Source organism: Colletotrichum karsti (assembly GCF_011947395.1).
Source record: "Colletotrichum karsti strain CkLH20 chromosome Unknown Scaffold19, whole genome shotgun sequence".
NCBI classification, from domain to species: domain Eukaryota; kingdom Fungi; phylum Ascomycota; class Sordariomycetes; order Glomerellales; family Glomerellaceae; genus Colletotrichum; species Colletotrichum karsti.
In genome coordinates, this window is record NW_024065919.1 from 892,279 (window position 1) to 919,406 (window position 27,128).

General features: G+C 43.7%; 5 protein-coding genes across 5 annotated transcripts; 1 reads left to right on the plus strand and 4 right to left on the minus strand.

Moving 5' to 3' along the window:
- Window positions 1–12,159: 12,159 nt before the first annotated feature.
- On the minus strand, window positions 12,160–13,431 carry CkaCkLH20_06585 (uncharacterized protein; the record flags this gene model as incomplete). Its single annotated transcript, XM_038889302.1, has 1 exon — window positions 12,160–13,431. The coding sequence occupies one exon, from the start codon at window positions 13,429–13,431 to the stop codon at window positions 12,160–12,162; it is 1,272 nt and encodes a 423-aa protein (XP_038745600.1).
- A 641-nt stretch (window positions 13,432–14,072) lies between these two features.
- On the minus strand, window positions 14,073–15,268 carry CkaCkLH20_06586 (alcohol dehydrogenase GroES-like domain-containing protein; the record flags this gene model as incomplete). The annotated part of the gene is made up of 3 exons (XM_038889303.1): window positions 14,073–14,803; window positions 14,867–15,011; window positions 15,062–15,268. The coding sequence occupies 3 exons, from the start codon at window positions 15,266–15,268 to the stop codon at window positions 14,073–14,075; spliced, it is 1,083 nt and encodes a 360-aa protein (XP_038745601.1).
- A 1,348-nt stretch (window positions 15,269–16,616) lies between these two features.
- Window positions 16,617–17,656, minus strand: CkaCkLH20_06587 (thiazole biosynthetic enzyme; the record flags this gene model as incomplete). Its single annotated transcript, XM_038889304.1, has 2 exons — window positions 16,617–16,711; window positions 16,768–17,656. 2 exons carry the CDS (start codon window positions 17,654–17,656, stop codon window positions 16,617–16,619), a joined length of 984 nt encoding a protein of 327 aa, XP_038745602.1.
- A 1,634-nt stretch (window positions 17,657–19,290) lies between these two features.
- On the minus strand, window positions 19,291–20,637 carry CkaCkLH20_06588 (uncharacterized protein; the record flags this gene model as incomplete). Its single annotated transcript, XM_038889305.1, has 1 exon — window positions 19,291–20,637. The coding sequence occupies one exon, from the start codon at window positions 20,635–20,637 to the stop codon at window positions 19,291–19,293; it is 1,347 nt and encodes a 448-aa protein (XP_038745603.1).
- A 2,366-nt stretch (window positions 20,638–23,003) lies between these two features.
- On the plus strand, window positions 23,004–24,641 carry CkaCkLH20_06589 (prostacyclin synthase; the record flags this gene model as incomplete). Its single annotated transcript, XM_038889306.1, has 3 exons — window positions 23,004–23,218; window positions 23,267–23,686; window positions 23,738–24,641. 3 exons carry the CDS (start codon window positions 23,004–23,006, stop codon window positions 24,639–24,641), a joined length of 1,539 nt encoding a protein of 512 aa, XP_038745604.1.
- Window positions 24,642–27,128: the final 2,487 nt, after the last annotated feature.

Consider the following 27,128-nt stretch of genomic DNA (forward strand, 5'->3'; position numbering starts at 1 on the left):
TTTTAATAGAAATAAGTTACTAAATAACTTATATAATTATAAATAATAAAATATAATATAATAGAAGTTAGTATAAACTTTTAAATATATTATATATATTTTAATAGTAATTTATAAATTATAAAGTAATATAAATTTATTTTATATTATATTTAAAGCTTTTATAATAAATATTATATTATTTAACTTATATAGGTTATAGTCTTTAAAGTATTAATACTCTATAAAGCGTAAATATATATATAAGATCTAAATATACTTATTAATTTTATCTTAAATTAATAGTTATATAAAATATAATAATAATAATAATAATAAGTATAATAGTATTAAGTATTTAAATTACTTTATTCTAACTAGCTCTTTATTAGACTTTAATAGAGTAATATATATAAATATATATATAGAGTAATAATAAAATAGTTATAAATAAAGCTAAAAGTTTTTAATACTTTAAAGCTATATAGAAAGACTATTAATAAGAAAGATAAACTAGTGCCTAGCTCTAAATAAGCTTTATAGTAGTTTCTTAATATAAAGTTCTATAATATATTTATTATAATAATAGCACTTTAGCTTATATTATCTCCTAATAAAATAAATAGATATAATTTATAATTAAATTAGTATTAATATACTTAGCTTAACTAAGGTTTTTAGATATATATATTATTTATAAGAGCTATAAAAAAGGCAGGGGGGTAAATAGTAAGCTTAGTTATTAATAGGTAATAATAATAGCTTAAACCTATTATAAAGGTATTAAACTTTCTAGTTATAAATCCCTTAATACCCTTAAGGTCCTTTAGCTAGAATAGTATCTCTATTATATTATTAAATAAGCTTATAAAGCTAGCTACTATTTTAAGCTAGAGGCCTATTTCTTATCTTTTTATAATCCTTCTTTATTACTATATTTAAATCCTCTAAGATATTATTTAATAAAATATTATTTAATATACCTCTTAATAAGTATAATAATATAAAGGCTTTAGCTATTAAGTATAGTATCTAGAACCTAAGCACTAAATATAAAGACTTAGAGACCTTAGCTAAAAAGAAAACTCTTATAAAATTTATCTTTAACTATAAACTACTTTTAGGGCCTATTTTATATTTTCTAAAGTAGTTAGATAATTTAGAAGTTAAAAAAATTAAAGTAGAGCTATTTATATAGATTAATAATAATTTATCTATTTATAAGTATCTTATAGGCTTCCTCTAAATAGCTATAGATCTAAAGCTTAAAGTAGTTAAAAATCTATAAGTTAGGCCTATTTAGATAATATATTATAAATATAGCTAATAATAAGTAATAGGATTATAATAGCTTTATTAAATAGTAATAATAATAATAATAAATAAAGAGTTTTCTATAAATAAACTTAAAAAGCTTAATATTTAATAGTAGTATAATAATATAATAGTATAATAGGGTATTAGCTTAATAGCCTTAGGGCTAATTATCTAGTAGATAGCTAGAAGGAGTAGCTTAAAAGAAGAGTATTAAAGCGTTAAATATATAGTAAAAAATTTATTATTATTATTATAATTATAATAAGGGAAGTTAAAGTATAAAGTAATAAATTAATAGTTAAGATAGGAGGGCTTATATATAGGGTCTATAAGTTATATAGCTAAATAGCTATTAGTTAGTTAATAGGCTAAGCTAAACCTAAAGTAAGTTAAATATATAGTTTAAATTATAATATAGTATTTAAAGGTAGACTATTAATAATAATACTTTATTAAAAGTATTTTTATTATATATCTTTTATAATACTTTACTCTTGAAGAAAAAGTTTTTATATTTAGCTAGAAAAGAAAAAACTTTATAAGATATAATAAGATTAGCTATATATTTATTATTTATTATAGTAATTTAATTATTATATATATATAGTTTTAATTCTTATATTTTTAAAATACTTTAATAGAAAAACCTAAATTTAATAATATAATACTTTTCCTTTATTCTTTTTATTTAATACCCCTTTAAGTAAAATACTTTTAATATTTATAGATATAATTATTAACTATAATAAATTCTAATTATTATTTCTATTTATTAATAATATTAAGACTTAAGTTTATAGCTTTAATTTATCTTTAAATAAAGAGTTATACCTAAAGCTATAATTTAAAGATTATAAATATATTAATAAAATAAATATTAATCTAATTAAGTCTAAGTATTATTAATAAAAGGGATTTAATTTCTATTTTATTATTAAATATAATAAAAACTAAATTAAATTAAATAAATACTCTCTATAAGTATTAAGTCTTATTATTAAATAACGTTAAAGATATTATTAACTCTTTATTATACAATATCATTATATCTTTTAATATAAATAATATAAATAATAAGAAAATAGCTAACTATTATATTTATAAAACTAAACTAATATTTACCTCTAAATAAGCTTTATAGTAGTTTCTTAATATAGAGTTCTATAATATATTTAATATAATATTAATACTTTAGCTTATATAATCTTTTAATAAATTAAATAAATATAACTTATAATTAGTTATTATATTTATAGCTTTAATAAATATCTATAAAATAATCTTAAACATAAGGTTCTTTAAGCTTAATTTAAAGATAATTTAAAAAAGCTATTAAAGTTTATCTTTAGTAACTTAAGCTTAAAAAGAAGTTAAATACTCTATAAGTTCTTTATTTATAATACTATTTATATCTTAAAAGATAAATAATTAATTAAATGAAATATCTAAAAGTATATATACTAAAGTAGATATTATATTTAAAATAAAAATAATATAATATATATAAAAAAAATTAGATCTTTATATATTAATAAGTTAAAATTAATAATAAGTTTTAAAATAATATTATAAGCCTTAAAGAAGACTTTATTACTTCTAAAAAAGCTAATATTAATATTTTTATTTATTTTAAATATATTTATAGCTCTTATTTTAATTAGTTATTAACTCTTTATTAATATATCTCTTTTATATTTTAAAGTAACTTTAATTAGCTTAATAGAATAGAATTAAGATAAGCTATATATACCTATACCTACCTATACTTACGCGCGCCTATACGCACCTATATATACCTATATATATATATATAAGTATAGCTTTTATACGCTTATATTTTTAAGTAGTAGTTTCCTATAGATATTAATATTACTACTAAAGTCTTTTAAAAATATAAATATAAATACTATATTTATATTTATACAATTTATAGTAAAATATATTAATTTAAAGCTATATATATTAGTAATATAAATATTATAGGTATATAGAGTAGAATCTATATAGTAATAATCTTTTATATTTATAAATATATAATAAAGTATAATAGAGTTATAATTTTCTAACGTATTTAAAATTTAATTAATACTTTAGTAATATAAAATTAAAAGCTTAATAAGTTAATAAGGTTTAATTATAACTTATAACTACTATTAGTATTAAAGTAGTAATTAATATATAAATATCTCTTTATATTTAACTTTTATATTAATAGTATTATACTATTTAACTTTTTTATTATATATATATATATCTATATATAATTTAAATATAGCTAATAGTATTATTATTATTATTATTTCTTATTTATAGAGTAGACTATATAAGCTACTACTAGTAGTATATTATAATTAAATACTAATTAAAATCTTTATATTAATTAAACTAAATATTATAATAAAGACCTTCTTTTATTAGCTTATTAAATATATTATTATATTATTCTACTTAAATATTTATTATCTTTTATTATTTTTAAGCTTATTAGAACTCTATTAAGTTCTTTTAATCTATAAATAATATAAATATTTTCTACTTTATTAATAATACTCTTTATATTATATAAATATACTTAACTTACTAATAGTTACTATATTATAGTAGTACTATGTTACAACCCATTAGGCATAACCAACAAAGAACGCCCCACAAGGATACCGGGCGGTTAGAACGTCACCTTTATATATAGGATCACGGGAACATAAGGGGCTCGCCCGGAATGGAAGAACTATAGTATAAGTCACATAATAATAAGTAGGACTAACTTTCAATAAGCGGTCCCAGGACTAGGATAAGGATCAGGACTGACGTGCTAAGGGCGGTCCTTAAGGAGGACTAACTCTTAGATTGTAGTCTATATAGGAAGAGAAGTATCTAGGACTTATATATAGGATGGACTTAAGTCCGGCTTAAGGATAGACTTCTATAGCTCTTTAGTAATTAACTTTATAACTACCCTTACTAGTACTTTTAGCTATACCTAAGTAATAACTACTCTATAACTCTTATTAAGGCCTTAACTAATTACTAAGACCTTTAAAGACCTATAATTACTTAAATAGCCCTATAGAACGACTTAATACTATTTATAGTTTTTAATCCCTAACTTATTGCTAATACAAACCCACTATTAGTTAGCTGGCCGTAACATACTATAGAGGTTATATATAGTATAAACTTAAAGCTACTTAAGATTAAACTTCTATAGGTCTTTAGTTATTAACTTTATAACTATCTCTATAGATACTTTTAGCTATCTTAAGTAATAATTACTCTATAACTTTATTAATAACTTAAGTAATTATTAAGCCCTTAAAGACCTATTTTTATTTAACTATAAACCTATAACTATTATTAATTTATTATTACCTAACTTACTATAATATAAGCCCTACTACTACTTAGCTAGCTATAATACTAGCCTTTACTATCCTAGTAGTGCTATAGTAGTCCCTTAGGCCTTTATATTATCTATAGGTAGAACATCGGGCTGCCCAGTCAGGTGGTAAGCTAGAGCACAGCCATGCCTATGCCCAGAACGACTGGAATGTCTTGATTAAAGCCTAACCAAAAGCCTGCTTCGCCGGAAATGATGAAAAGTAGAAGCCGCACGGCCACGAGGCAGACAGGCTTGGCGAGATGCTGCCTGCGTGTCTTCATTGATTGTCTTACATCAAAAGCGGGGTTAGATGGTTGGTCGTACACTGTATCCCTCAGAAACCAGGACACTCTTTCTATGGCATTGTTATGGACATTTTTTCACCCCTTCGTTTGGAAACCTCCATAGTAGCACTCTACAGCTGCATCGACCCACGGCATGGGTTATTGCCGCAGACGACCTCAACCTCCGGCCATGACGCCCCAACTCTCTGAAGCTGGTGATCGTCCTTCAGTGTACGTTGCAAATTTACAAATTCTCTTGTCGAAAGAAGCTGACCGACCATCTTAGTGGCACCAGATATCCCCCGAGAATTGGTCCCTTCAATTATACCCAAAAGAGAACCAACTCAGAACTCGTTCAGAGGGCATTACAAGATGGGCTTGACCCAAATATCCGTTGGACACAGGAGGAACTACGCGCACCCTTTGTCCCAAGTCGCTTGGTTGCCGGTACCACCTTCTGGGGTGTGTCCGCTTGGGAGCATTGCAATACTCCGCTTCATCTCGCCATAGTCAGCTCCGATTACACTTCGGCGGAAATCATATTGTCTCACGGTGGAAACGTCGACGTCTACAATGAAGCCGGTAAAACGGCTCTTCATGAAGCCGTCTTTCATCACAACCCTGAGCAAATCGGTTTTCTGGCTCAACACGGAGCAAATCTCGATAATCCAGGCCCAAATCGCCTCACTCCACTACAGACGGCACTCTGCGACGGGGATGAAGAGGTCTTCTTCTCATTACTGACTCATGGAGCCAGTATAAAGACAGAAGAGCACTCGAAGTGGTCTATAGCGGACCTTGCACTTCTGGCTTCTGAGCGTGGAATTTTGACGAGACTCATGGTTCAACATTCGGTACTGCCGACGCCAATATCATCACCGGCTGGAATATCGCATTGGTTCCAGGATGATTGCTACAAAAACGCAACCCGCGAGCTTCTTGCTGTAACAACAAGCCATCTACTCATTCCTCCAGAACGCCTCTACGATGCGTATCAAGTTCTGTTTCAGTCGCTTGGTTACAACTCAAGCCGTGTCTGGGACATTGACGCTGTTGATGTCTTAGTGGATCGAGTTATTTCTGGCCTTTTTTCAGCTTCCAATACTCCGAGATTGGACCTGTACGAGAGGTTTTGCACTTCATGTCTAGAGTTCCGGGCAATTATCCCTCAACTTTGTCGCAGAAATGTTGCCGTTCCTTTGAATTCCACGCAGGCATTCGAGATTCACAAAAGTCGATCAGAACTAGAGAAATGCGCAGGATCTGGTTGTCCATTGTGCAAGCTGGTCTCCGCAAGGTTGTATGAGAAGTCAGAGAACAATCAATCAAACCAAGCGAGGCGGGAAATCATTGAAGATGGATCGCCCCTGAACCCGGCGACGGAGCCGATAACACTGCAGATTCAGTCTTCACATTTCTTGGGATTCCCAGAGGTTCCAAAATTTCGGTATCTCGTCGCGAAGGTTGCAAACACCAGGAGTAGGGTCACTTTCGATTTGAGAGAGACTGGTACATCAGTCCAGGGATCCAAGGGCCAAGATCCCCACGGCGGCACCACGGGCTCGATTCAGTCAATGAATATAGCGAAGCACTGGCTCAACACCTGCAGGACCTCCGAAGATCACTCGCATTGTCGAGAGGCATACCGCATGTCAACACAAGGTTCCTTGCCCCCACTGCCAACGCGTGTCTTACACGTTGGAACACCAGACCGTGACCCCTTTCTGTTTGAAAGTCACGGATTAAGGGCGAAATACTGTATTTTGTCATATTGCTGGGGCCGTTCTAGGAATGCAATCACTACAATCGACAACTTGAAGGAGCGAAAGAAGGAAATCCCCATACTTTCCCTTCCAGCGTTAGTTCATGAGGCTATCCTTGTGGCGAGAGCCCTCGACTTCAAATATATCTGGGTAGATGCGCTTTGTATTATCCAGGACGATGAGAAAGATTGGGCCAGGGAGGCGTCAGTGATGCACGAATTATACTCTCGAGCTGACTTGACTATCTCAAGCCTGGTTGCAGGTGATGCAAGAGATAGCTTATTTCAATTGCAGCCTGATGCAGTCTGGCAGCCAGTCCCGCTGGATCTCGGACTTCCCAAGAGAGACCGTCATAGTTTGAGAGGGAGTTCTGTGCTCCAATTATCTGTTTCTCCCGAAGAGTTCGGGGCTACATGGCGATCAATGCTATCAGTGCCTCGACGCGGTCCAGTGCACGAGCGAGCTTGGATTCTGCAGGAACAGGCAATGAGCACGCGAACATTATACTTCGGGGCAGGTATACTACATTGGGAATGCCTTCACGAATACAATCTTGATTTGTGTCCACTCGTGGCTGCAAACCGGGCCGCAGGCTGGTCTAGGCACAACGAAGAATTCGGCAAAGCAGTCAAGACCAAGCTTGCAATCAGGGGCATTAGTCAATCGGACCAACACGTCAAGCCTCTAAGGCCGCTCGAAGCGTGGCAAGCTCAAGTCGAGGAGTTCACAAAGCGAAAATTGACGAAACTTTCTGATAGAGTCCCCGCCTTCCTAGCAATTTCAAACTCGGTCGGACAGGTGCTTGGAGACAAGTTTGTTGGGGGAGTTTGGAAGCATGCTAATTTGCTCGACAGCCTCTGTTGGAGGCTCCGCCAGCCAGATACGTCTCACACGAAATTGCCAACCTGGACATGGGCATCTCGAAATGGGGCCGTCAGCTATTCGCACATACAATACTCTGGAAAGAAGAGGCTAAAGGCCTCGGTTGTTTCGTGCGATGTATCTGCTGACCAGTCGCAAAGCCATATCTTTGGTTCAGTAACACTCAAGGGCACTATTAGTATATATCGGTCTGATCATCACAACAACATGGAATTTGATCATGGCAACTCCAGGGAATGTTTTGATCATATAACCGCATCTAGGGATCGGTTCTGTGCTTTCGACATAATGCAGTTTGATCGAGCACCTCATCTACCAACAGATGGTTGCAAAGAAATAGAAAACGGAATGCCACGGACAGTACGATTGCTATTACGGGTGGTCAACGACAAAGAAGACTTCTGGACTGCATCACTCTTTCAAAGAGTTGGGATTGTTGCGCACATTGGCTTTGGATTCTATAATCTTGATCCTGCCGAGACGACATGGACTTACCCGCTGAGCCCATGGAGCCAAACTATTCGACGTATACGAGCTTTATTGTATTCTTGCACTACGCAACCATCACACTTTTCCCAACATAATCGAATTATTACAATTATTTAATCCCAGTAATAATAGAGTTATTAGTTAGGAAATATATATAAGTTTATATAGATTTAGCTAAAAAAACGTATTTTTCTTATATAGCTAGTATTTAAATTATTAATAACTCTAGTTATAATAATTATATAGGTATTAATATAAACTTTATTAATATTATTAAGAATATAGAAATTAAATATAATCTTTTTATCTATTTAAAAGGTTAAATTAAATATTATTATTCTTTATAGTTTTATTAATTAATATATTAACTTTTTTATAAACTATAATATTTAATTTCTATTAATAAAAGTAGTTAAAGTTTTAATATTAATATAAATATCTAAAGATATATTATTTTTATTAGCTAAAATATATAGTTATAAATAAAACTATCTTAGTAGCTTAATATAACTATATAGTTTTAATATTATATTAACTATTTAATCTTCTTTAAATTAAAATAGTAATAATTAAATCTAGCTTATAAATTTAATAAAATTATTAAATTTCTTAATATTTATAGTAATATCTTTATTTTTTAAGATTATTAAGATCTAGTTAAAGTAAATAAAGTTAGCTTTTAAAATAAAACTTTAATTATATTTTTAAAGATATATCTATAGTTAATAAGGTGATATATTATATTCTTATTCTTATTATCTTTTTATATAGATCTTATATCTCTTTAAGTTTATTTTAAATAGTTATATTAAATAAATCTCTTATTTTTTATAAATATTTATAGTTTATTTTAAGGTTTTTAATTCTTTTAGTTATTTCTATTTATTAAGGTTTATTCTCTATAATATTAAAAGTTTTTAGATCTTTAATATTATTATAGCTAATTATTATAAGTTTCTTATTAAAGATTACTATAATAATAGTTATTTAACTATAAAGTCTCTTTTTAATTAAAAGCTTAATATATTATAAGTTAAAAGCTATAATACTACTTTAATATAATATATTAATTCTTTATAAACTAAAAGTATTTTTAATAGTATTATTAAAAATAAGCTTATAAAAAGAATATTATAAATTAAAATTTAAAATATTAGAAAGTAAAATAAATAATTATTTTAATAATATTAAAAATCTTATTAAGCTGTATTATATTTAAAATAATTTAAAGTATAAATATAAATATTGGTATTAATATCTTTAATTAAATATTTATTATTATATATTTAGTTAATAGATTTTAATTATAAAGAATTAAATTAATATTTAATATTTAATTTTAAGGTATTTAAGCTTTTTTTTAAATAAGGTTTATACTCTTTTAGTTTAAAATAATATTTCTATTAATTAAAAGCTTATTTCTAAAAGAAAATAAATTAACTATTAATAATCTTATAAATTATATTAAATTTAATAGCTTTAATAATTAAGCTAAAAGTCTGAAGATTTATATTTTTTATATTAAGAGATTTCTTTATTATAAAAGATTAACTTTTTATTAAACTTAATATTAATATTTAATTAGAAAATATTATATTTTTATTAAAATTCTCTATTATATAATAAATAATAATTCTTTAAATTTAAAGAAGTATTATTAAATATATATATATATATATAATCTCTAAATATAAACTTAAAGGACTCTCTTATTAAAGCTATTAATTCCTCTAGAGAAATAATAATATTTCTTAATAGAAAATAAAACTAAAAACTTTTAAATTTATAAAATATTATATTTTATTAACTATACTTTAAGTTTATTTTAAAAAGTTAAGCTATTTAGTAATATCCTTTTAAGGTAATAGCTAAAAAGCTAATATTTAAAAACTTATTATTAAAATTATAATTAAGTTAGTTTAATAAAAGTTTCTATATAAAATCTTTTATTTTTTAATTTATATTTATTAAGAGTTTTATTAGTTTTTTATTATTTTTTATTACTTCTTTAATAGTAATTATCTTCTTATTTAAAGCCTTTAAAATAAAAGAGCTATTAATAATTATTAATTAAATTATATATTTAATAGTTAATTTATAGTTTTACTCTTAATAGTATTTTTTTCTAAGCTTATATTTAAAATATATTATTAAAACTTATTATAGTATTAATAATTAAAAAGAGCTTTAGTAACTATATTAATAACTATATAATATATATAAAATTAAAAGTAAAATATTTAAAGTTTCTAATAAGTTTAAATTATAATACTTTTTAATAAACCTTATTGAAGTTAAATTTCTTATTAAAGTTAAAGTATATTAATATTTTATTACTATTTTAAATATAATTAAAATCTATTAGTAATTACTTAAAATTAGCTATTATTTATAATATAAAATAAGATTTTAAATATATTTTTATATTATTTAATCTTTAAGGTTTAGATTTATTATTATTAATATTAATATTTATAAATATCAAAAGTATTATACTTAAAGAGATATTAAATTAAACTAAAATAAAAAGAAAGATTATATTACTAAATATTATAGTCTTTTCTATTAAAGTATATTAATAATAAAAAGATTAAAACTATATAAATAATAATAAAATTACTATAAAGAATAATAAAGATATAGTTAATCTTATTATATATAATAAAGTTATCTTCTTTTAAACTATTACTATAGAGTCTCTCTTTTCTATAGTAAGGTATTACTAAAAGCTTATAAGAATAGGGGTCTAAACTATTAATTAGCTTCTTTTTTTTAGTTTCTATTATAAATATTAATATAGTTAATAATATTATTATTATTTACTATTATTATTTCTTATTTATAAGGTAGACTATATAAACTACTACTAGTAGTATATTATAATTAAATACTAATAGACTAATACTAGTAGTATTCTTAAAAGTATATTTAAGACTACTATAATAATTATAAGGTAGTAGATTATTATTATTATAGAATTCTTTTATAAAAGGTTAGATTAGTCCTCTAGTCTTAAATTTAGTTTTAATATAAGATAAAGAACCTACTATTAGCCTCTTAGCAATTTGCCTATTGAGGGAAAAGTTCTATCTTTGCGGTGTTGCGCTGTCGCGGTGTTGCGCTGTGATGAATGATTATAAGCTTTCTGTCTCTGTCCGTCTTTCTCAAGTGATTAAGTATCTTACTTCTTACGGTATAGCTCCTGAAGCAGCGACCACCAAAGTCATAAGGACGGAGGAAAACTTCATACCGAAGTGTTCCAAGATATAGACACCGATTTAAGATGATAATTGCGTATAGGGAGTTCCTGACTTTGATGAGTTGATGACCAGAAGAGTCAGATGGCGAAGACCCAACGCCTTTTCTAACAAAACTTCCATGCTCTGATCAGTTTTATGTCTCCTTGTCTTCCAATATTACTACCGGACTCTTCACGTTCCCGAGTCTGGTCGACTCCCAGCTTGAGATGTGCTTACTGTTAAAGGCGGCCGTGCCCATGAAAGTCGCCGTCAGTCTGTTTAAAGTTGCTGTCAAACGGCATGAGAAGATGAGACTAGAGCGAGACTTGCGTAAACAAAGGCCTCGCTATGCATCACGAGACCCCAGCATGAGATGCATATCTTCAGAGATTCAATTTCATTGGTGAGCTTCACACCTTAATTGAAGGCGGTATCGCCGTCCGTATTGTTCCTGACTGTCGGGACGCCTGGAGTCGATAGTTCGTCTGAAACGGTCGACTGAAACTCGACCTTATCAACTGCTTCCTGACTCGGATCTCTGCATACAGATGTTGAGATGGCTGTGCAGTCTTGGGAAATCACAGAATGAAAACGGAATCCTTCGCCTGACAGAAGTCATCTGAAAACCGTACTAACAGTACACATCTTCGGGTAATATCACGCCCATTCTATAGCCGACCCGAGAACATAGCGCACGGTATTGTCAATTTAACCTCGTGGTTGACATTTTCAAGACAGTGTCCTCTATGGAGTCTCTTCCAGCTTGAGAGTGAATCTATTCTGCAGAATCACTGCAGATTCTAAGCATAAAACGAGTCCTTGGGAAATCACTGTGACTTCCCGTCCAGTTGATAAACCCAAGCCTTGCTAGGCGCCAACGTCCCCTTGATGATATTCTCCCAGGCCCCCTCAACTCCCTTGGACCCGGAAACTCCACTGCCACGAACCAACTCAATGTCCCCAAGATACTTCTCCTCGACCGCCCTGTCGAAAGCCTTCTCGTTCTCCTCAAAGAACTTCTCCCCGCCCTCCGCAGCGACTCCGTCGTCGACAACGAACGTCGTGTTGAGCTGGACAGTAGCGCCCCACTTCGACTTCAACCCCATCAGAGCCACAAACTCCTCGGGGGTCTGCATCTTCGGCTCGCCTCCGATCATGACCAGCGTAAGCGACGTCTCCGGCAGCGCACCCACAAGCGCCTCGCGGAAGCGCTCAGTAGCAGCCGAGGGCGCGCCGTTATCCAAAACCACGACGCGCTTCGGCTTGAACTTCCCGATCCACTCCACCGTCTCCTTCGCGGCCAGGTCGTCGTAGCCGACGCCCTTGATCTCGAACGCGGCCTGCGGCGCGGGCTCCAGGGTCTTCGGCGACGACGTTGCGTTCAGGAACGCGAGCGGGCCGTTGACGCCCGGCTTGCGGTTCCGCGCAAAGTTCCAGGTGGTGCTCCGCCCGGTCCTGCTCGACGCCGAGAGGTTCACCAGCACGGCGGCGCTCAGGTCCGCGTCCGCGTCCGTCCACGTCCCGCCGTGCCGGCCGAACGGGTGTGCCGGTTCGTACTCGGTGGGGAAGCAGAAGCGGTTGAGCATGTAGCCGGCGTTCCAGATGGAAAAGGCGTTGGCGAAGAGCGCCCTGGACTCCCCGGGCCGCGCGGTCTCGTCGACGAGGTTGTAGCGGTTGTAGATGCTGCCGAGACCCTGCCTGTGCTCGCTGACCTCGCGGAAGTGGGTTTTGGGGTCGTGGGGCTCGAGCTTCAGGTCGACTGTGTGGGATGAGGTCGGCCAGAAGCCGTAGAGGAGGCTGCCGGACGGGATGGCGTCGACGTTGGATTTGAGGACCCTGCCGAAGCCCCACGCCGGGACGATGCCCCACTCGTCCCGGTTGTTGTACGGGGCCGGGGCATCGGCGGGGACGGGCCAGGAGGACCACCACTGCAGAAAGTCTCCGAGCTTGGCGTATGAGAGGTTGTTGGATGTGATTGCAACGAGCGAGGAGCGGGCTCGGATGGATGAGGGTGCTAGTGGCGGAAGGGATACATCGGCTGAAATGGTCTCATGTTTGGTGAGATCCTTCTTGGAGATGACGTGAATTTCGGCTGCCATGTTGTGCTGTTCTGAAAAATGTTTAATGCGATAGATTGAAAGTGAAACACACGTCAAAGTGATGGAATTGAAGAGGGAAAATATATGAGAAATATTGTTTTCAGTTGAAGCTTAATCGTCGTGTCACCTCATCTGCCGCTGACTGCCAAGGCAAGGGGTCCAGTCGGTTATGCAGTCAGCGGAGCTAATCAGTAATCAATTGCCCGAGACTCAAACTTCTCAACCCATTTTCGCTTGGTAATCAGCTATTGATCTTGCGGCTTGGAGACAGCCCAGTCGAACTGGATTTGCGCCAGAACGGCTCGTCGCCCGCTCCCAGATAATCTTGAGTCACAAACAAAGGTGAGTCAACATAAGCGCGACAGGGGTGGAATCCTTCGTAAGATGTTAGCGGGGCATTAAATTCGCGAATATGTTGCTGGGAAGTCCGATAGAGCCTCTCACAAAATCATCGTATTGATTGTCTTGGGCTTGTGAGATGCCGTAAGAACCTCATCCGGTACGAACCGCCAGGCGGGGTTCAGTAATGCGCGTCCCTCCCGACCGAACTGCATGAGAACCAGTCATAAGCTGAATGAACAATTCATATCATATTGCATCAATTTTGGGAAATGTAAGCCGAGCTGCATCTAGAGCTGTTCCTATGCAGTGCCAAAGGCCTTCTGGTGTCCCACCAACGTGAATCGGTAGTGGACCTTGTTCTCCTTGACCCTCTCGACGGCCTCCTTGCAGCCCGCCTCGGAAATCTCAATCGTCTCAACCCAAGGCTTAATCCCCTTCTCTGCCGCAAGCTTCAACAGACCATCCATCTCCTGGTGGTTTCCGATATGGCTACCAGACATCTTGGCCGAATTGCTCGTGAACAGGCCCGCCGGGAACTGCGGAAGCGGCTTATCCGGCAACCCCACCATGTGGAAATGCCCGCCGACCTTCAGCGTCGACAGGTACGTCTGCAGGTCGAACTCGTTGGTCATGTCGGAGCAGTTGAGCATGAAGTCGAACTTGAACGCCCACGGCTTGGCCCAGTCCTTGTCGTTGGAGTTGATGACATCCTTGGCGCCCAGCTTCTTGCAGTCCTCGGCCTTGTCGGGCGAGTGCGTGACGGCGTACACGTCGGCGCCGAGCGCCTTGGCCCACTGCACGCCGAGGTGGCCCAGGCCGCCGATGCCGACGATGGCGACCGACTGGCCCGGCCCCACGCCGCCCCGCACCAGCGGCGAGTAGGTCGTCAGGCCGGCGCACATGAGCGGCGCCGCGTCTTCCGACTTGAGCTTCTCCGGGATCTTGAAGGTGAAATACTCGTGGGCGCGGATGTGGCTGGCGAAGCCGCCGTGGGCTTGGCTGCCGTCCTCATACGTCGCGTTGTAGGTGTCTGGCGCGCGCTGTTAGTCTCGCTCATGATGGCATCAACAGGCGTTTGCGTGATTGGACTTACCGACGAGGTGAGGGCAGTAGTTCTCGTTCTCGTTTTTGCACTGCTCGCACTTCAAACACGCCCACACCTGGGCTCCCACGCCGACCCTGTCTCCGACCTTGATGTCCTTGACATTCTTCCCGACGGCGATCGCCTTTCCGACAACCTTGATGGTCTCTTAGCACACCATCTTAGACAACATGAAGGGATACTCACCTCGTGGCCGACACACAGGGGACCCTCGTACTCGCCCCAACCGCCGGTGACGGTGTGGACGTCTGATCCGCAGACACCGCAGCATTCGATCTGCACGTCAATGTCGCGATCTCCAAACGGTTTCGGCGTCAGGGTTTCCTTGGTGAACTTGTTCCACGTCTTCGGGCCGTGGGTGCAGAAACCCTGGAATTTCTCGGGGTAGCTCATTTTGATTGGATTAGTGTTGGTGATGTTTGAAATGGTGTTTTTGTTGCAAAGTTATTGCTGAATTGTTCTCACGACAAAATTACACGCTTTCCCAGCCTTAGATATGTCCCAAATCCTCGCGATGACGCGCGAATTCTCTCATCGTTAATCGCCTACGAGTCGAGCTCATACCGCAGGCTTGTCGGCCAACAGTCCGCCTTCCTCCCAGACCTCGGCCATTCAATTGCTGCCCATCGCCCCTCGAGAACGACCGCCAGATGGATGACGTCTATGAGTTCCTTACCCTCTCGAGAGACGGGATCCACTGTAAGGGCGTCTCGGTCCATGCCGAGAAGGTCGCGCTAAGGCGGCCGGGAGATAGCTCGCATCTTAGCTCCGAGAACTGACTGATAACGAGCTAGTTTCCCCCTGGGGTGTCAATCCCTTTCCCGAAAAGAACACGTCCAGAAGCCTCATGACGTGAGGCTCTCCTCACCATTACCGACACGAGGGCGAGAGCAATCCTCGAGAATGCCGATCTGGAGGTGAAAGCCCCGATTCCACGAGAATTCCATATCCAAAAGGGCCCGGGGTCTGGATCCCGCGGGGGAGGAGCTCACTCCGGCGGGGAAGGCCAATCGGAGCCGTCACCGTGAGGCGGCGGCCCCGCTCGGTGCGGCGAGGACGCTGCCAAAGGAGAGATGGCTGTGACGTTATTTCGTTGTAATTTCTTGACAAATCATTGATTCTGTTCAAATTCGGCAATTGGTTCATCCCATTCTATGGAATTATCGACCTCGTGGCGAGTGAGATTAGTTTGGTGAGCCACGTGTAAGGAAAGGCTTACAGGGGGCCTTCAGTGTTCTCATCTTGACTCGACCTCAGCGACTCAGACGGTCTGAATGAGGATCGGTTTCTGGTTGACTAACCTCTGTACCACGATGCGTATTTGATCAGTCATTCAAGAAAATTGTGTCTCCATCAAACTTTTGCCGAGATCATAATCAATGGGACTGGCTTCGCAGAATCGGTGTGAAAAGGGATGAAGCTTCTCACACTCATCTCACAACTTATCCGCCTCCCTCGCAGAGTATACACGCCCGATGTAGCTTCAGAACAACCAACAGTCACAGCAGCGCAGCGCATTTTCCTGCATTGCATGGTTCGTCCATTACTTCACAAAATGGTCTCATAAGATTTATCAAAAGAGTGTATTGGAGTTGGTCTAGCATCCTAACACATTCCAATCCAGAAGCCGTAGTCCAGTCTGTGTATCCCACTTACCGTGCCTCCATAAGAACATCACGAACTCAGGTTAAGCGAGTGTGGACATCAACCTCATCTCACAGCGAAACGAAACGAACTCCTTTCAGAGCTCGTTCTCCTTCTTGCGGGCATCAATCACAGCCAAAGCCTCCTCAGCAGCCTTGACTCCCGAAAGAGCCATGGCACCAAAGGTAGGACCTGTCATCACAGTCAGCAATTTCAACGTCTTCCACCAACTAGAAGAGCAAACTCACCCATCCTGTTCGCCCCGTCAACCTCCGAAAGCTCCATCCCGCCGACGATCAACCCAGGCACGATCTCCCTCGTGCCCTTGACAATCGCGTCCTCGGCAGTCTGCATATCCAACCCCCGCATCCCGCCGAGCTGCTCAATCTGCTTCATGCTCACGAGCCTCTTGACCGAGAAGGCGCCGAAAGGCCCGTCGTGGCCCGTCGTCGAGATCACGAGCGGCGCGTTGATCGTGTTGGGGTCCATGCACGACTGGTCGTCGTGGTGCATGCTCACGAGCGTCCAGTTCGTCACCACGCCCGCGACCCGCACCCTCCCGTCCTCGGTCTTGCGCGTGATCAGGTCCTCCACGGCCGTCGCGTTGAAGAGCTTCACGTTGGGGAACTGCAGCACCTTGCTCAGCACCGTGGACGTGAAGAGCGCGGCGTGCTTGACGACCACGAAGTCCCCCTCGTCCTCGTAGGGCACGCCGACCTCGCGCAGGAAGACGTCGGCGGGCTTGCGCATGACCATGGCGCTGAAGAGCTGGCCGCCGAGCCAGGCGCCGCCGCCGGGGGCGACGCCGGCCTCGACGATGGCGATCTTGAGGTCCGGGCGCTGCCGCGCGAGGACGTAGGCCGTGGAGAGGCCGCAGGAGCCGGCGCCGACGATGACCACGTCCGACTCGGCGTGCGCGTCGAGGTCGGCGAAGTAGCGCCGCGTCATGGCGCGCGAGACCTGCGACTCGCGGATCGGCGCGAAGGAGAAGGCGTCCCACTTGCCGAACATGTCTTGGACCTTGGTCTCCGCGGAGGACGACTCCGGGACGGCGACGGCGGGCTTGGCGGCCGCTTTGCCGGTGGAGTAGGTGACGGCGAAGTCACGGACGGGGGAGATGGCGGTCGGAGGGGCCATTGTTTCTTCTTCTTTCGGTTGGAAGACGAAAGGTGTATGATCTGCTTGTGTTAGGGTTGCATGATCCTTTCGCTGGTATTACCCAGATCAAGTTCAAGGCCGTATAATCTCAGCCCAACCCCTACATCGGCCGCTGGACACACCATGAGATGGCAGCGACGTCCGTGGAAGGTTGGGCACCGGCTCATGCTGCGTATCCAAAGAGTGTTCACATACTCGGATGTGTTTCTGGCTGTAAGCCTTGCCTGTAGGTGTGTCAGCCAATGTACGTCCTTACCACGAGACTGGGCATACTAATTGTGCGATTTACTTGAGTTGGTTGTATGAGCGTTGGATATCACATTCACCACGAGAGTAGACGGACGGATATCCTCTTTATATACCCATTCGATAAGACCCAAGAAAAACCTTCCCCTATCTCCTGCGGGGTAAACGACAGAAAAAACACTCACCATGATCATCCTCACACCAAACCGTCGCCAATTAGACCGCGATCGGCCATCTTCGCCATGCAACCCCAAGCCCAAACCTGACGACACGGAATCCAGTCTTTCGCAAGCCAAGTGTGGGGGGCAACCATGCCGCCATTATCCACGTATCTCGGCGGCAGTAGACATTGGATACTGCATGAATGGCGCATGGGATAGTGTCACCGCGCAGCGCAGCGGCAAGGTCCTACCGAAAGCCGATGTCACCCGCGCCGCCGGGATCGCTCCGGCGAGGGGGGGGGGGGGGGGGGGGGGGGAAACCCCCCCCCCACCCCACCGCCGACCCCCCGCCGCGGGCTCCTCCCTCCTCTCCAGAAAACTTCAAACAAACCCGCCGGCGATGACACTCGGAAATTGAAACGACTCGGTGAACATATTCCGATGACAGATACATCGTGGCGGAGGTGCCGTTTCGGGCGGGATTCTTCTCGTCGGCCAAAGATTCAATTCGCCGCCGACGCCGGAACCCTCCGGGCGGACCGCGCGGCAGGGAACGGCATTTCGGATTCCATTACTGACGAGGAAGTGGGTGTCTGTCTGCATTTATTGGGTACGCCCTAGAGGAAATTCGCGCATATTCTCGTGGGTGACACGACCGTTCCAGGTTTACGTTTGACGAATCACGTAAAAAACAACACCTCATCAATGAGGAAAGACTGACGAATACTGTTCGTGTGAGTGGTTAGCGACGTCGATCGATGTACATCACATGATCCGTTGGACGTACAGATTTGGTTGATGTCGACGCGGGTAATCATGATTGAAAGCCACCTCAGTCTCCAGCCTCAGAGGCACGGCCCAGCAACATAGCTTCTCGTCGCCCTCACACAGATAATACCATGCTTACCACGGTAGATATTAAACTCGCATATATAACCCCTAGGTATGTTACAAATACATCATTACCCAATTCGCTCAGCCGCGCCTGGATCATATCAGATGTTTCGTAAAGCCCGCCTCCTATCTCCATCTACTTCTCTTGCTTCCGTATTCTGTTCTGTTCAGCCATGGCCAGGAAAGTGTGTGTCGCCGCTATTCGCCCGTCCCATCTATTAACGAGGACGTCGGCGCTTGCTCTTGCAAAATTCTGCCGTAGATACCAACCCCTCAAGACTTCCCCAACGACAACGACAACGACAACGACCCTCACCGCGCCGTCGCAATCATCGGAAACTCGCAACAGCTCGTAGCACACCGTCCCTTGCCGTGCCTATACTCCTCCCCGGTACTCAACAACAGCACCCCGCCGCGCCTCCCGCCGTCCTCGCTCTTCACGTCCGAAGGCGTCGCGGGTCCCCCGACGCTGCTCCCCTCCGTCTCCGAGCCCGTGGCGTCCGACAACCCGTCGTTGGACGCGTCCGCCGCCATGCCCTCCCAGAACCGCTGCGCGGGGCCGTCGGGGAGCCGACCCAGCTCCTTGAGCGCGCCGCCGTGGCCGCGGTCGTACCAGGCGATGAGGTACCACCGCCGCGGCGCGAGGAACATGACCTCGCACCAGAGCACGAAGATCATGAGCGCGACGGGCTCCTTGAAGCGGAGGAGGGCGAGGTACTGCTCCGACACGAGCGAGGGCCAGAGGATGAAGTGTTTCCATATCCGCGGGCGGCCGGGGAGGGAGCCGATCCAGGACCTGAGCGCCGCGAGGGCGTTTTGGTATATGCGTATGTCCTCCGCTTGTAGGCCCGTCGCGTCCGGGCCCGAGGAGAGGAACTCGAGGAACCGGGCGATCTTTTGGAGGGAGGGTCTGAGGAGGATGTCGCTGCTGTTGCGCCATTCCCCGATGTCCACCTGTGCGAGCTTGTCTCGTATCGGGCTCTTGAAGACGTGTGGCGTCACTGTATCTGAGAACTTGGCCGCTACCCTCATGACGTTGAGGGCCTTCGCAGGCTCGAATGTGTTGACCTCTCCCATGACCTTCTCGTCCGCGAAGGGACGGTAGTACCCGAAGATTCCGTTGCACATCGCGAAGACGAACGTCGCCAGCCAGTTCTCTTCCGTGACCTCCGGGACGGCCAATCTGAAATAGTTGCTTGCCTGAATGGCGTGCTGGCATGCCATCGAGTAATACCTCTTCATATCCGGCGGCTCGAGGTAGCAGAGGTGAAGAGCTGCGATGGAGAGCATGCTCTGGTGGATGAAGACATTTCGTGACGCCAGCTGTGGCACCCAACGCGACCACACGTCGCACTTTCTCGGGTCGGTCTGCAAGGAGAACGTGAACCAAGCCTGTGTGAGGAAGTGATGCTTCAGCTCGGCCTCGTCGGCGCGAAGCTTCTCGGCGGGTAGCGAGGCGTTCAGGGCGTCTCGTGATGAAGCATGGGCAGCGACAGTCGCGGCACGACGAACCATGGTCAGGGTATCGCTGGTTTTGTCGCCGCCATTTTCACGGTTGAGGGCATCGGCGAGGAGGCCTAGATAGCTGCAGTGTTCTTGGCGACGACGACAGTTGGCGCAGACGGGCCCGACGCAATCACACTGCAACATGATACTCATTAGTATCCGCGTTGTTGACGGTGATAATACCACAGGAAGAGAGGCTTGAGTATGATGTGATGTCTTGTTCGTCTACCGGTCATCTTGACTGGTCGATGAAGGAACCAACAACCCGGGATGTGTGCATGGAGGTTGGTCCCTCTGCGCCAAATGCCTGAACAAGCTCCGAACTACACCGCGTCTTTGCAGGCCAAGTCCCCCGGAGTACCGAATGACAAACGGGTATTCTCACCTTGACACGGCGCTTCTTGCATTGCCTGCACCCGTTCTTCGTCTTCCCGTGATATTGTCTGGAACCCTTCGGCATCCTATCGGCGCATCGACTGAATTATTTAACCGGGCCCTAAATCGTCCTTCTTCCACTGTTCGTATCGCTATCGGTTGGATCGGCAATCGTAGGACGTTAATAGTATCCCGATGGGTGACGGAAACAGTAGAGCGGCTCAACCGGTGGTGCTATGTGGGCTGACTCCCTGCTTTTAAACCGATCCATACAGTTTGGTGGACGAAACATGGAAACTTGGGAGATGCTTGACGGCTCCAGGGATGCATGGTCTTTCTGAGGCAAACTCAAGCGCGTTGGTCGCACGTCCCCCGCTGTGACAACGGGGTGACAGAAACCCGAGTAGCGGCGTGTGAGAGGCTGGACCTGGCCGAACACCGATCGAATGTGTACAGCAGGGCTTATCGACCGTTATGACCCTCAAAGTATACCGATATCAAGGTGCATGCTTAACCATGCGGTCGTCTTTTGATGAGGCAAATTAACCGCAGGTGGCGGGAAGACAACTGCCAGTCTGAGGTTTCTTTCCAGTTTGTGGTGGTAAAAGTCAACGTCAGGCGACTACTCGAAATCCTTGGCAGTTCCTATAAGCTCTCCAGTCACAATGCTGGGCTGTAGTACCACTGGATCCCCTGAACTTGCATAGCATGCCTTTTTCGATGATGGACTGTGCCTGGAGGAGGGAGAATTGTCCCTTTGACAGAACTCAGGACGACCGAAGCAAGTCCTGCAAACACGATTCACCCCAGGCCATAATGGATGACGTGATGCAGGTGTGCGACAGCCTCGTCCAAGAGATGAACGCTTCTCGAAGAGCCAATGATGAGACCTGGCGCTGGCTGAACTTCATGCCTTTCTAACGATGGCTTCAAACGGGATGTTGTCAATGTCTCCACACTTTGAAACGAAGCCAACGACGTTTCGCTCCGGCGACGGTAAGCTAAGCCGATATGCACTGACGACGTGAAATTAAGCACTCGGGCACCACGTTGGCTCTGCAACGCAGCTGTCGCAGCTGCAGATCAAACTAGCCAAACCAGAATCCCGGGGCTGTGCGGCTGGTAGCCTGGCTTCTGAAATCGTAAATGCTGCGATCTCTTCGGCCTGGGCTATTCAAATTGAGGGGATGGTTCAACTGTTCGCCTGAAATCGAAAATTGACCAGTATATCGGGACCTGAGACTGTTGAGCCGGTCTGCCTTTTGCTGTGCTTGGTGCACTGTAAGTGCGTATTCCAGCAATGGCGAACAAGTCGATGCTTGGAAATGCCGATGACTGGATGTTTACTTATGGTTGGTCAGGGGTGCAGACAGAATCACCGGGGTTCAGATGACGTTTTAGACCGCACAATGTTTCTGTTCGCCTTGACTGCCCCGCAGGTTTTGCCGTTCTGGCACCGATATTTGACAGAGGTCAAGGTAGGTGCGCGGGAATGATGTGCAGTCATGCAGTGGTCTAGGCCACATGCAATGGCTCCAGTCTGTGCCATTGAGCTTTAAGCTGCCAAAATCGATCGTCGTGGACGTTGTTGGTGATGATAGTTGCACAAGGTTGTTGGCTTCAACCAATCTCTGCGAGTCTCGACAGTACGAATACGTCGGTTGTCGCTCAGCATTCTACCTCGGCATAATTGCCGCGTCTGGAAATCCTCATCCCGAGGAACTGGGAAAGGATGCCCTGCGTCCCGAATTCCGACTTTCGCGTAATCCCAGCGAGGAGCTTGATATACTGGGCCGGAATGAGACGCAGAAATGGGATCTGAGTAAGATCGTGTACCACTGCAGCCTGACAATGCCTTGTTCCCAAGCACGAATGACTTGGACCCCTAATACCTCGCACTTAGGAGACCGACTTGACGAATGAAGTCAATCGGAACACAATGTTCCTGGATGTGGCTGATTAGCGCTGACGGTTCATTACACGGTAGGATGCTGACAGTTGAGCGGCGCAGACGACTCGCTGTCCAAGGGAGGGAACGTCAGCCTTCTGGGTTGGACGAGGAATGGCGGTGTTAAAAGGAGTCGTTTATCCCACGATTGCTGACCTTCACGTCTCCGTTATTGGTGTTGCAGAGTACCGGCGGCATGGCAGGACCACAGCACCTCGACGGCGCAAGTCTGTCGACCACTGCTCTGACGATAGCAGCACTGATACTGATCCCTCTGATCGTTGTTCTCAAGAGACTTCTCTTCCCGGTTTTCGATGCTCGCGAGCCTCCAATCTTGCGACCAAAAATTCCCTTTTTTGGGCATGTTTTCTCTCTGGTGAGGGAGGGCGCCAACTTCAACCATAGGCTTTAGTATGTCATCTGACGCGCCGTTGGAGCTGTTACTGACGATTATCCCAGCAAGGAAAAGAAGCCGCCAATCTGCACGCTCCCGATGTTGCATGGCAAGATGTACCTGGTCAACTCCCCTGCCTTGATAGCAGCAGCCATGCGCAACGGCAACATCTCGTTCTATCCCTTCCAGTCCTTGGCTTCGACTGCGATTATCGACTTGCCGCAACGCCACATCGAGAAGCTGAACCATCCCGAGGTTTTCCATCAGATTGGAAAGACGATGGCTGGCACTCTTATGAAGGAGTCGTTGCAAGCGATCAACGCTGCCTCTCTGGGCTACTGCAGCGAGGTGCTGAACGCCTTCGGAGAAACACCCAAGACCGTTCCGGCGTGGGACTGGGTCCAAGAAGTTATGGCCATGGCTGCCGGCAGAGCTTTGTATGGGAGGAATAACATGTGGGATGTCAAGACATTCGAGGATCTGTGGTGAGTTGCCAACGTGACTTCACAGTTTGGGCCGTGGCTCACCGGGTTCAGGATATTTGACGAGAACCTAGCGATTTTGGGGGCAAACTTTGCACCGAATCTTCTCGCCCCTAAAGCAGTGGCTGCTCGTCATCGCATGAGGGCGCTCTTGCGGCCGTTCTACGCCGACCACTTGGACGAAAACCCTGATGTTGCGAGCATCGTCAAGGGACGGGCAAACGCTCTCAGGGGGCGAGGGATACCGTCCGACGAACTCGGTTTCACGGAGTACTTGCTGCCTTGGGCGGCGACGACGAACACCATACCGATGACTTTCTGGTTCTTGTTGAACGTGTTTTCCAAACCCGAATATGTCGAGCGTATCAGAAAAGAAGTCTCAGCCATCACTACCATGGACAAAACGGCGCATGGAGGTCATGATGCGACACTATACACCAGCGAAATGGAGACGGCTTGCCCTTTTTTGACGGCGTGTTACCGTGAAGTCCTCAGGCTGTACGTCGCTCAGGTCTCCAACCGCCGTGTGATGGAAGACTTGACGCTCGACGATGCGGACGGGCGGCAGTACTTGCTCAAGAAAGACACCAATTTGCAGTGGGCGACGAGCGTGACCCATCTCATGCCGGAAGTCTGGGGTGACGATGTCACAACGTTCAGGCCAGAACGCTTCCTCTACGCAACGGCGGAGGAGGAGAGACGGCGACGCGGATTCATGCTTCCGTTCGGCGGAGGCAAACATCTGTGCCCGGGCCGCTTCTTTGCGCAGACCGAGATTACGGGATTTGTGGCGGCGATGGCACTCGGTTTCGATGTGCAGGACGTCAAAGTGCCTCCAGCGGGTGTTCCAGCCTTGGCCGCGGCGGCGAGACATCCGGCAAAGGGACAGGGCAACTTCGAAATCAAGATCTCGCGACGGAAGGACTGGGAAAACGTTAATTGGAGGTTTGTATGCTGACCGCGTGATATGGAGCGCCACCAGTGAGATAGCGTAGACCGTGTGGTGCAAATCGAAAGACATTCGTTAACGGCCAATGGCGGCAGAGTGAAGTATGTCTCGGCTGGAGGGCGGCTTGGTGATGAAATGTGGTCCCAAAGTCGACCAAGTCAAAGTGGTTGCAGCCAGCGAGTGGCCCCCCTGTCAATCGCGGCGTCATGCGTTGAGCTGTCAGTCAATAGGCCGCAGGACAGGAAAGCGATGCATGGCGATTGGTAGAGAACGGGACGCGGTGGTTAGTGACGAGCCGGATGCAGTGCAACACCACACATCAGACGCGATGCGCCAGCCAAACAAGAGACGAGTCGCAATCCGGAGAGGTCGATCATGTAAGACGAGTCGACCAACCATGTGAGGTGATGGTAAAGGTGGTGGTGATGCGATGCAAGGGTACGGATATTCTGTAGTGTATCCGTACGTAGACGACGTGATCTGACGAAGGGAGAATGGCGGGCTGATCTTGTGTCGCTGCCGACTCGATTCGACATCTTGGCGGAACAACACAGCCGTGGGCCGCGGTGCAGATGTCGCTGGAGGTTTTGGCCAAAAAGTTTTCAGCAAACCGTGGAGCCGAAGCGGGTTCTTGGTTCGGGATCGTTCAAGGGTTGTTGTTGGGATGTGATATCGGTGAAGGGACATTTGACTCTGGAGTGCCTTTCGTGTCTTCACCGCCCTGTGGTGGATGGCGATACGGATGCTGGGGTGGTGATGTCCCGTCCCCTGCAGTTGTTGCAGATGGCACCCAATGCGTGTTGTTGTGTTGTCCTTCAGTCTGTCAGTCGAGGTTGCAGCCGTGGGGACCTTGTGAATAAAGGGAATACCGCAACGAGGTGTAGACTGTAGCGCAAGCAAGTGGTGGTGCTCGGCGGACGACGATGTCCCGAGGCACGTCAACATGTACCCGCGTGCTTCGATAATTGTTCATGGAATTGACCTTTGTGAGAAATCCGCCGGGGCAATCGACTGGATCCGAGGCCGATGGTCGGCAAGAGATGGAGTGGACCTGGAGTTGGTCGAGAAGCTTTCGGCCTGGATATGAGGTAAGAATTAGCAGGCAGTGACACGCTATGGAGACGGGACATTTTCTTTCTCTATCCGTATTTATTTTTTCACTCTGGTGTTCGTCAACAGCCGCAGGAACGAAGCAGCAGCTGCCAGTCGCGGAATCCTCGTCCTTGTGTTGGTGCCGCACCTCACGCTTATGCGGGTCAACACCACCTCACCTCAGGCACCTCGGTACGTACCGTTTGGGTTAGAAAGTGAGTGTGCGCCAGGCCCAGCGCCATCTCGAGGGAAGGAAGGAACGGGGTTAAGTGGGGACCTTCCTTGCTTCCAGTGTCCCAATGGAAGCCGGCGGGAGCAGGTCGCGAACCTTTTTTTTCTGTGGCGGAAAAGGTGCAATGCCGCCTGATGTGCAAAGAAAGCAGGAGCTCCTGCTGGGCCTGGCCCGAGTTGGGCTACGACCCCGCAAATAGGACCTCAAAGACGTGGATGCAACGTGAAAATGTAATTGGGAAGGCACGGATGACCCCGAGTAAGGCTGCACCGCGACCTGTCCTGTTGCCCGTTGCCGCGGGGTTCTTTCCGGTAGTGACCCGAGCTTAATTTTGGGAGGATTTCCTCTTTTTCCTCGCTCCTCCCGTAATCGCATTTCAGTCACACCAGATTGAAAAAAAGTCGAGATGGCATGTGCTGTGCAACTGTCAACATGGCCGCCAAACCAAGAAAGCAGAGGACACTTTGCTCACCCCCGCTTCCTCTCAGCCCGGACAGCCCAGAGCCGGTGCCCAGCGGTGACCCATGAACGGGGAAAGGCAAGCTGGTCGGGTGGTTGGGGCCCTAAACCCTGCGTTGGCGGAGAGTTCCCCTGAGCCCCTGACGCAAAGTCGAATGGCCCAGCACCAACTGACGACGGGCAGAGCTTCCACGCTTCCAAAGGCGCAAGGGAAGGGCGCCGCCGCCATCTGCACCGTGCTGTCAGCTTCGGGCTTGTGCTGTGCTTATGCTTATGCTTGGTGCACTGCGAAAATGGGGTGGATCCCCAGGCACAAAATGCACAAAAACTGGACGACTCGACTTTTTGGTGCATCGTCATTGGCTGCGTCGTCTGGGGCAGGCAAGGATACTGCGACCCGAAAGAGAAAAGCCTGCCTCCCACCTCGGGTACGTACCGCCACCCGACCTTTCCTTCCAACTGGGATCACCTTACGCAAGATGGAGGCAGGAAGGCAGCTGCTTGCTGCTGGTGATGGGAAAGAACCGATATTCATTCTTATCAATGTCCAAAATAACAAACACCAATGAATTTGATGTCGTCAGAAACAGGTGTTTACCCCAAACCTACCGACAATCATTTCGCGCTGACACGCAGGCACAGGGGCATATCCGTGTATCCGTACCTTCTTCAGCAAAGTGATACAAAACATTCCATGCAGCTGCGCGCCGCCG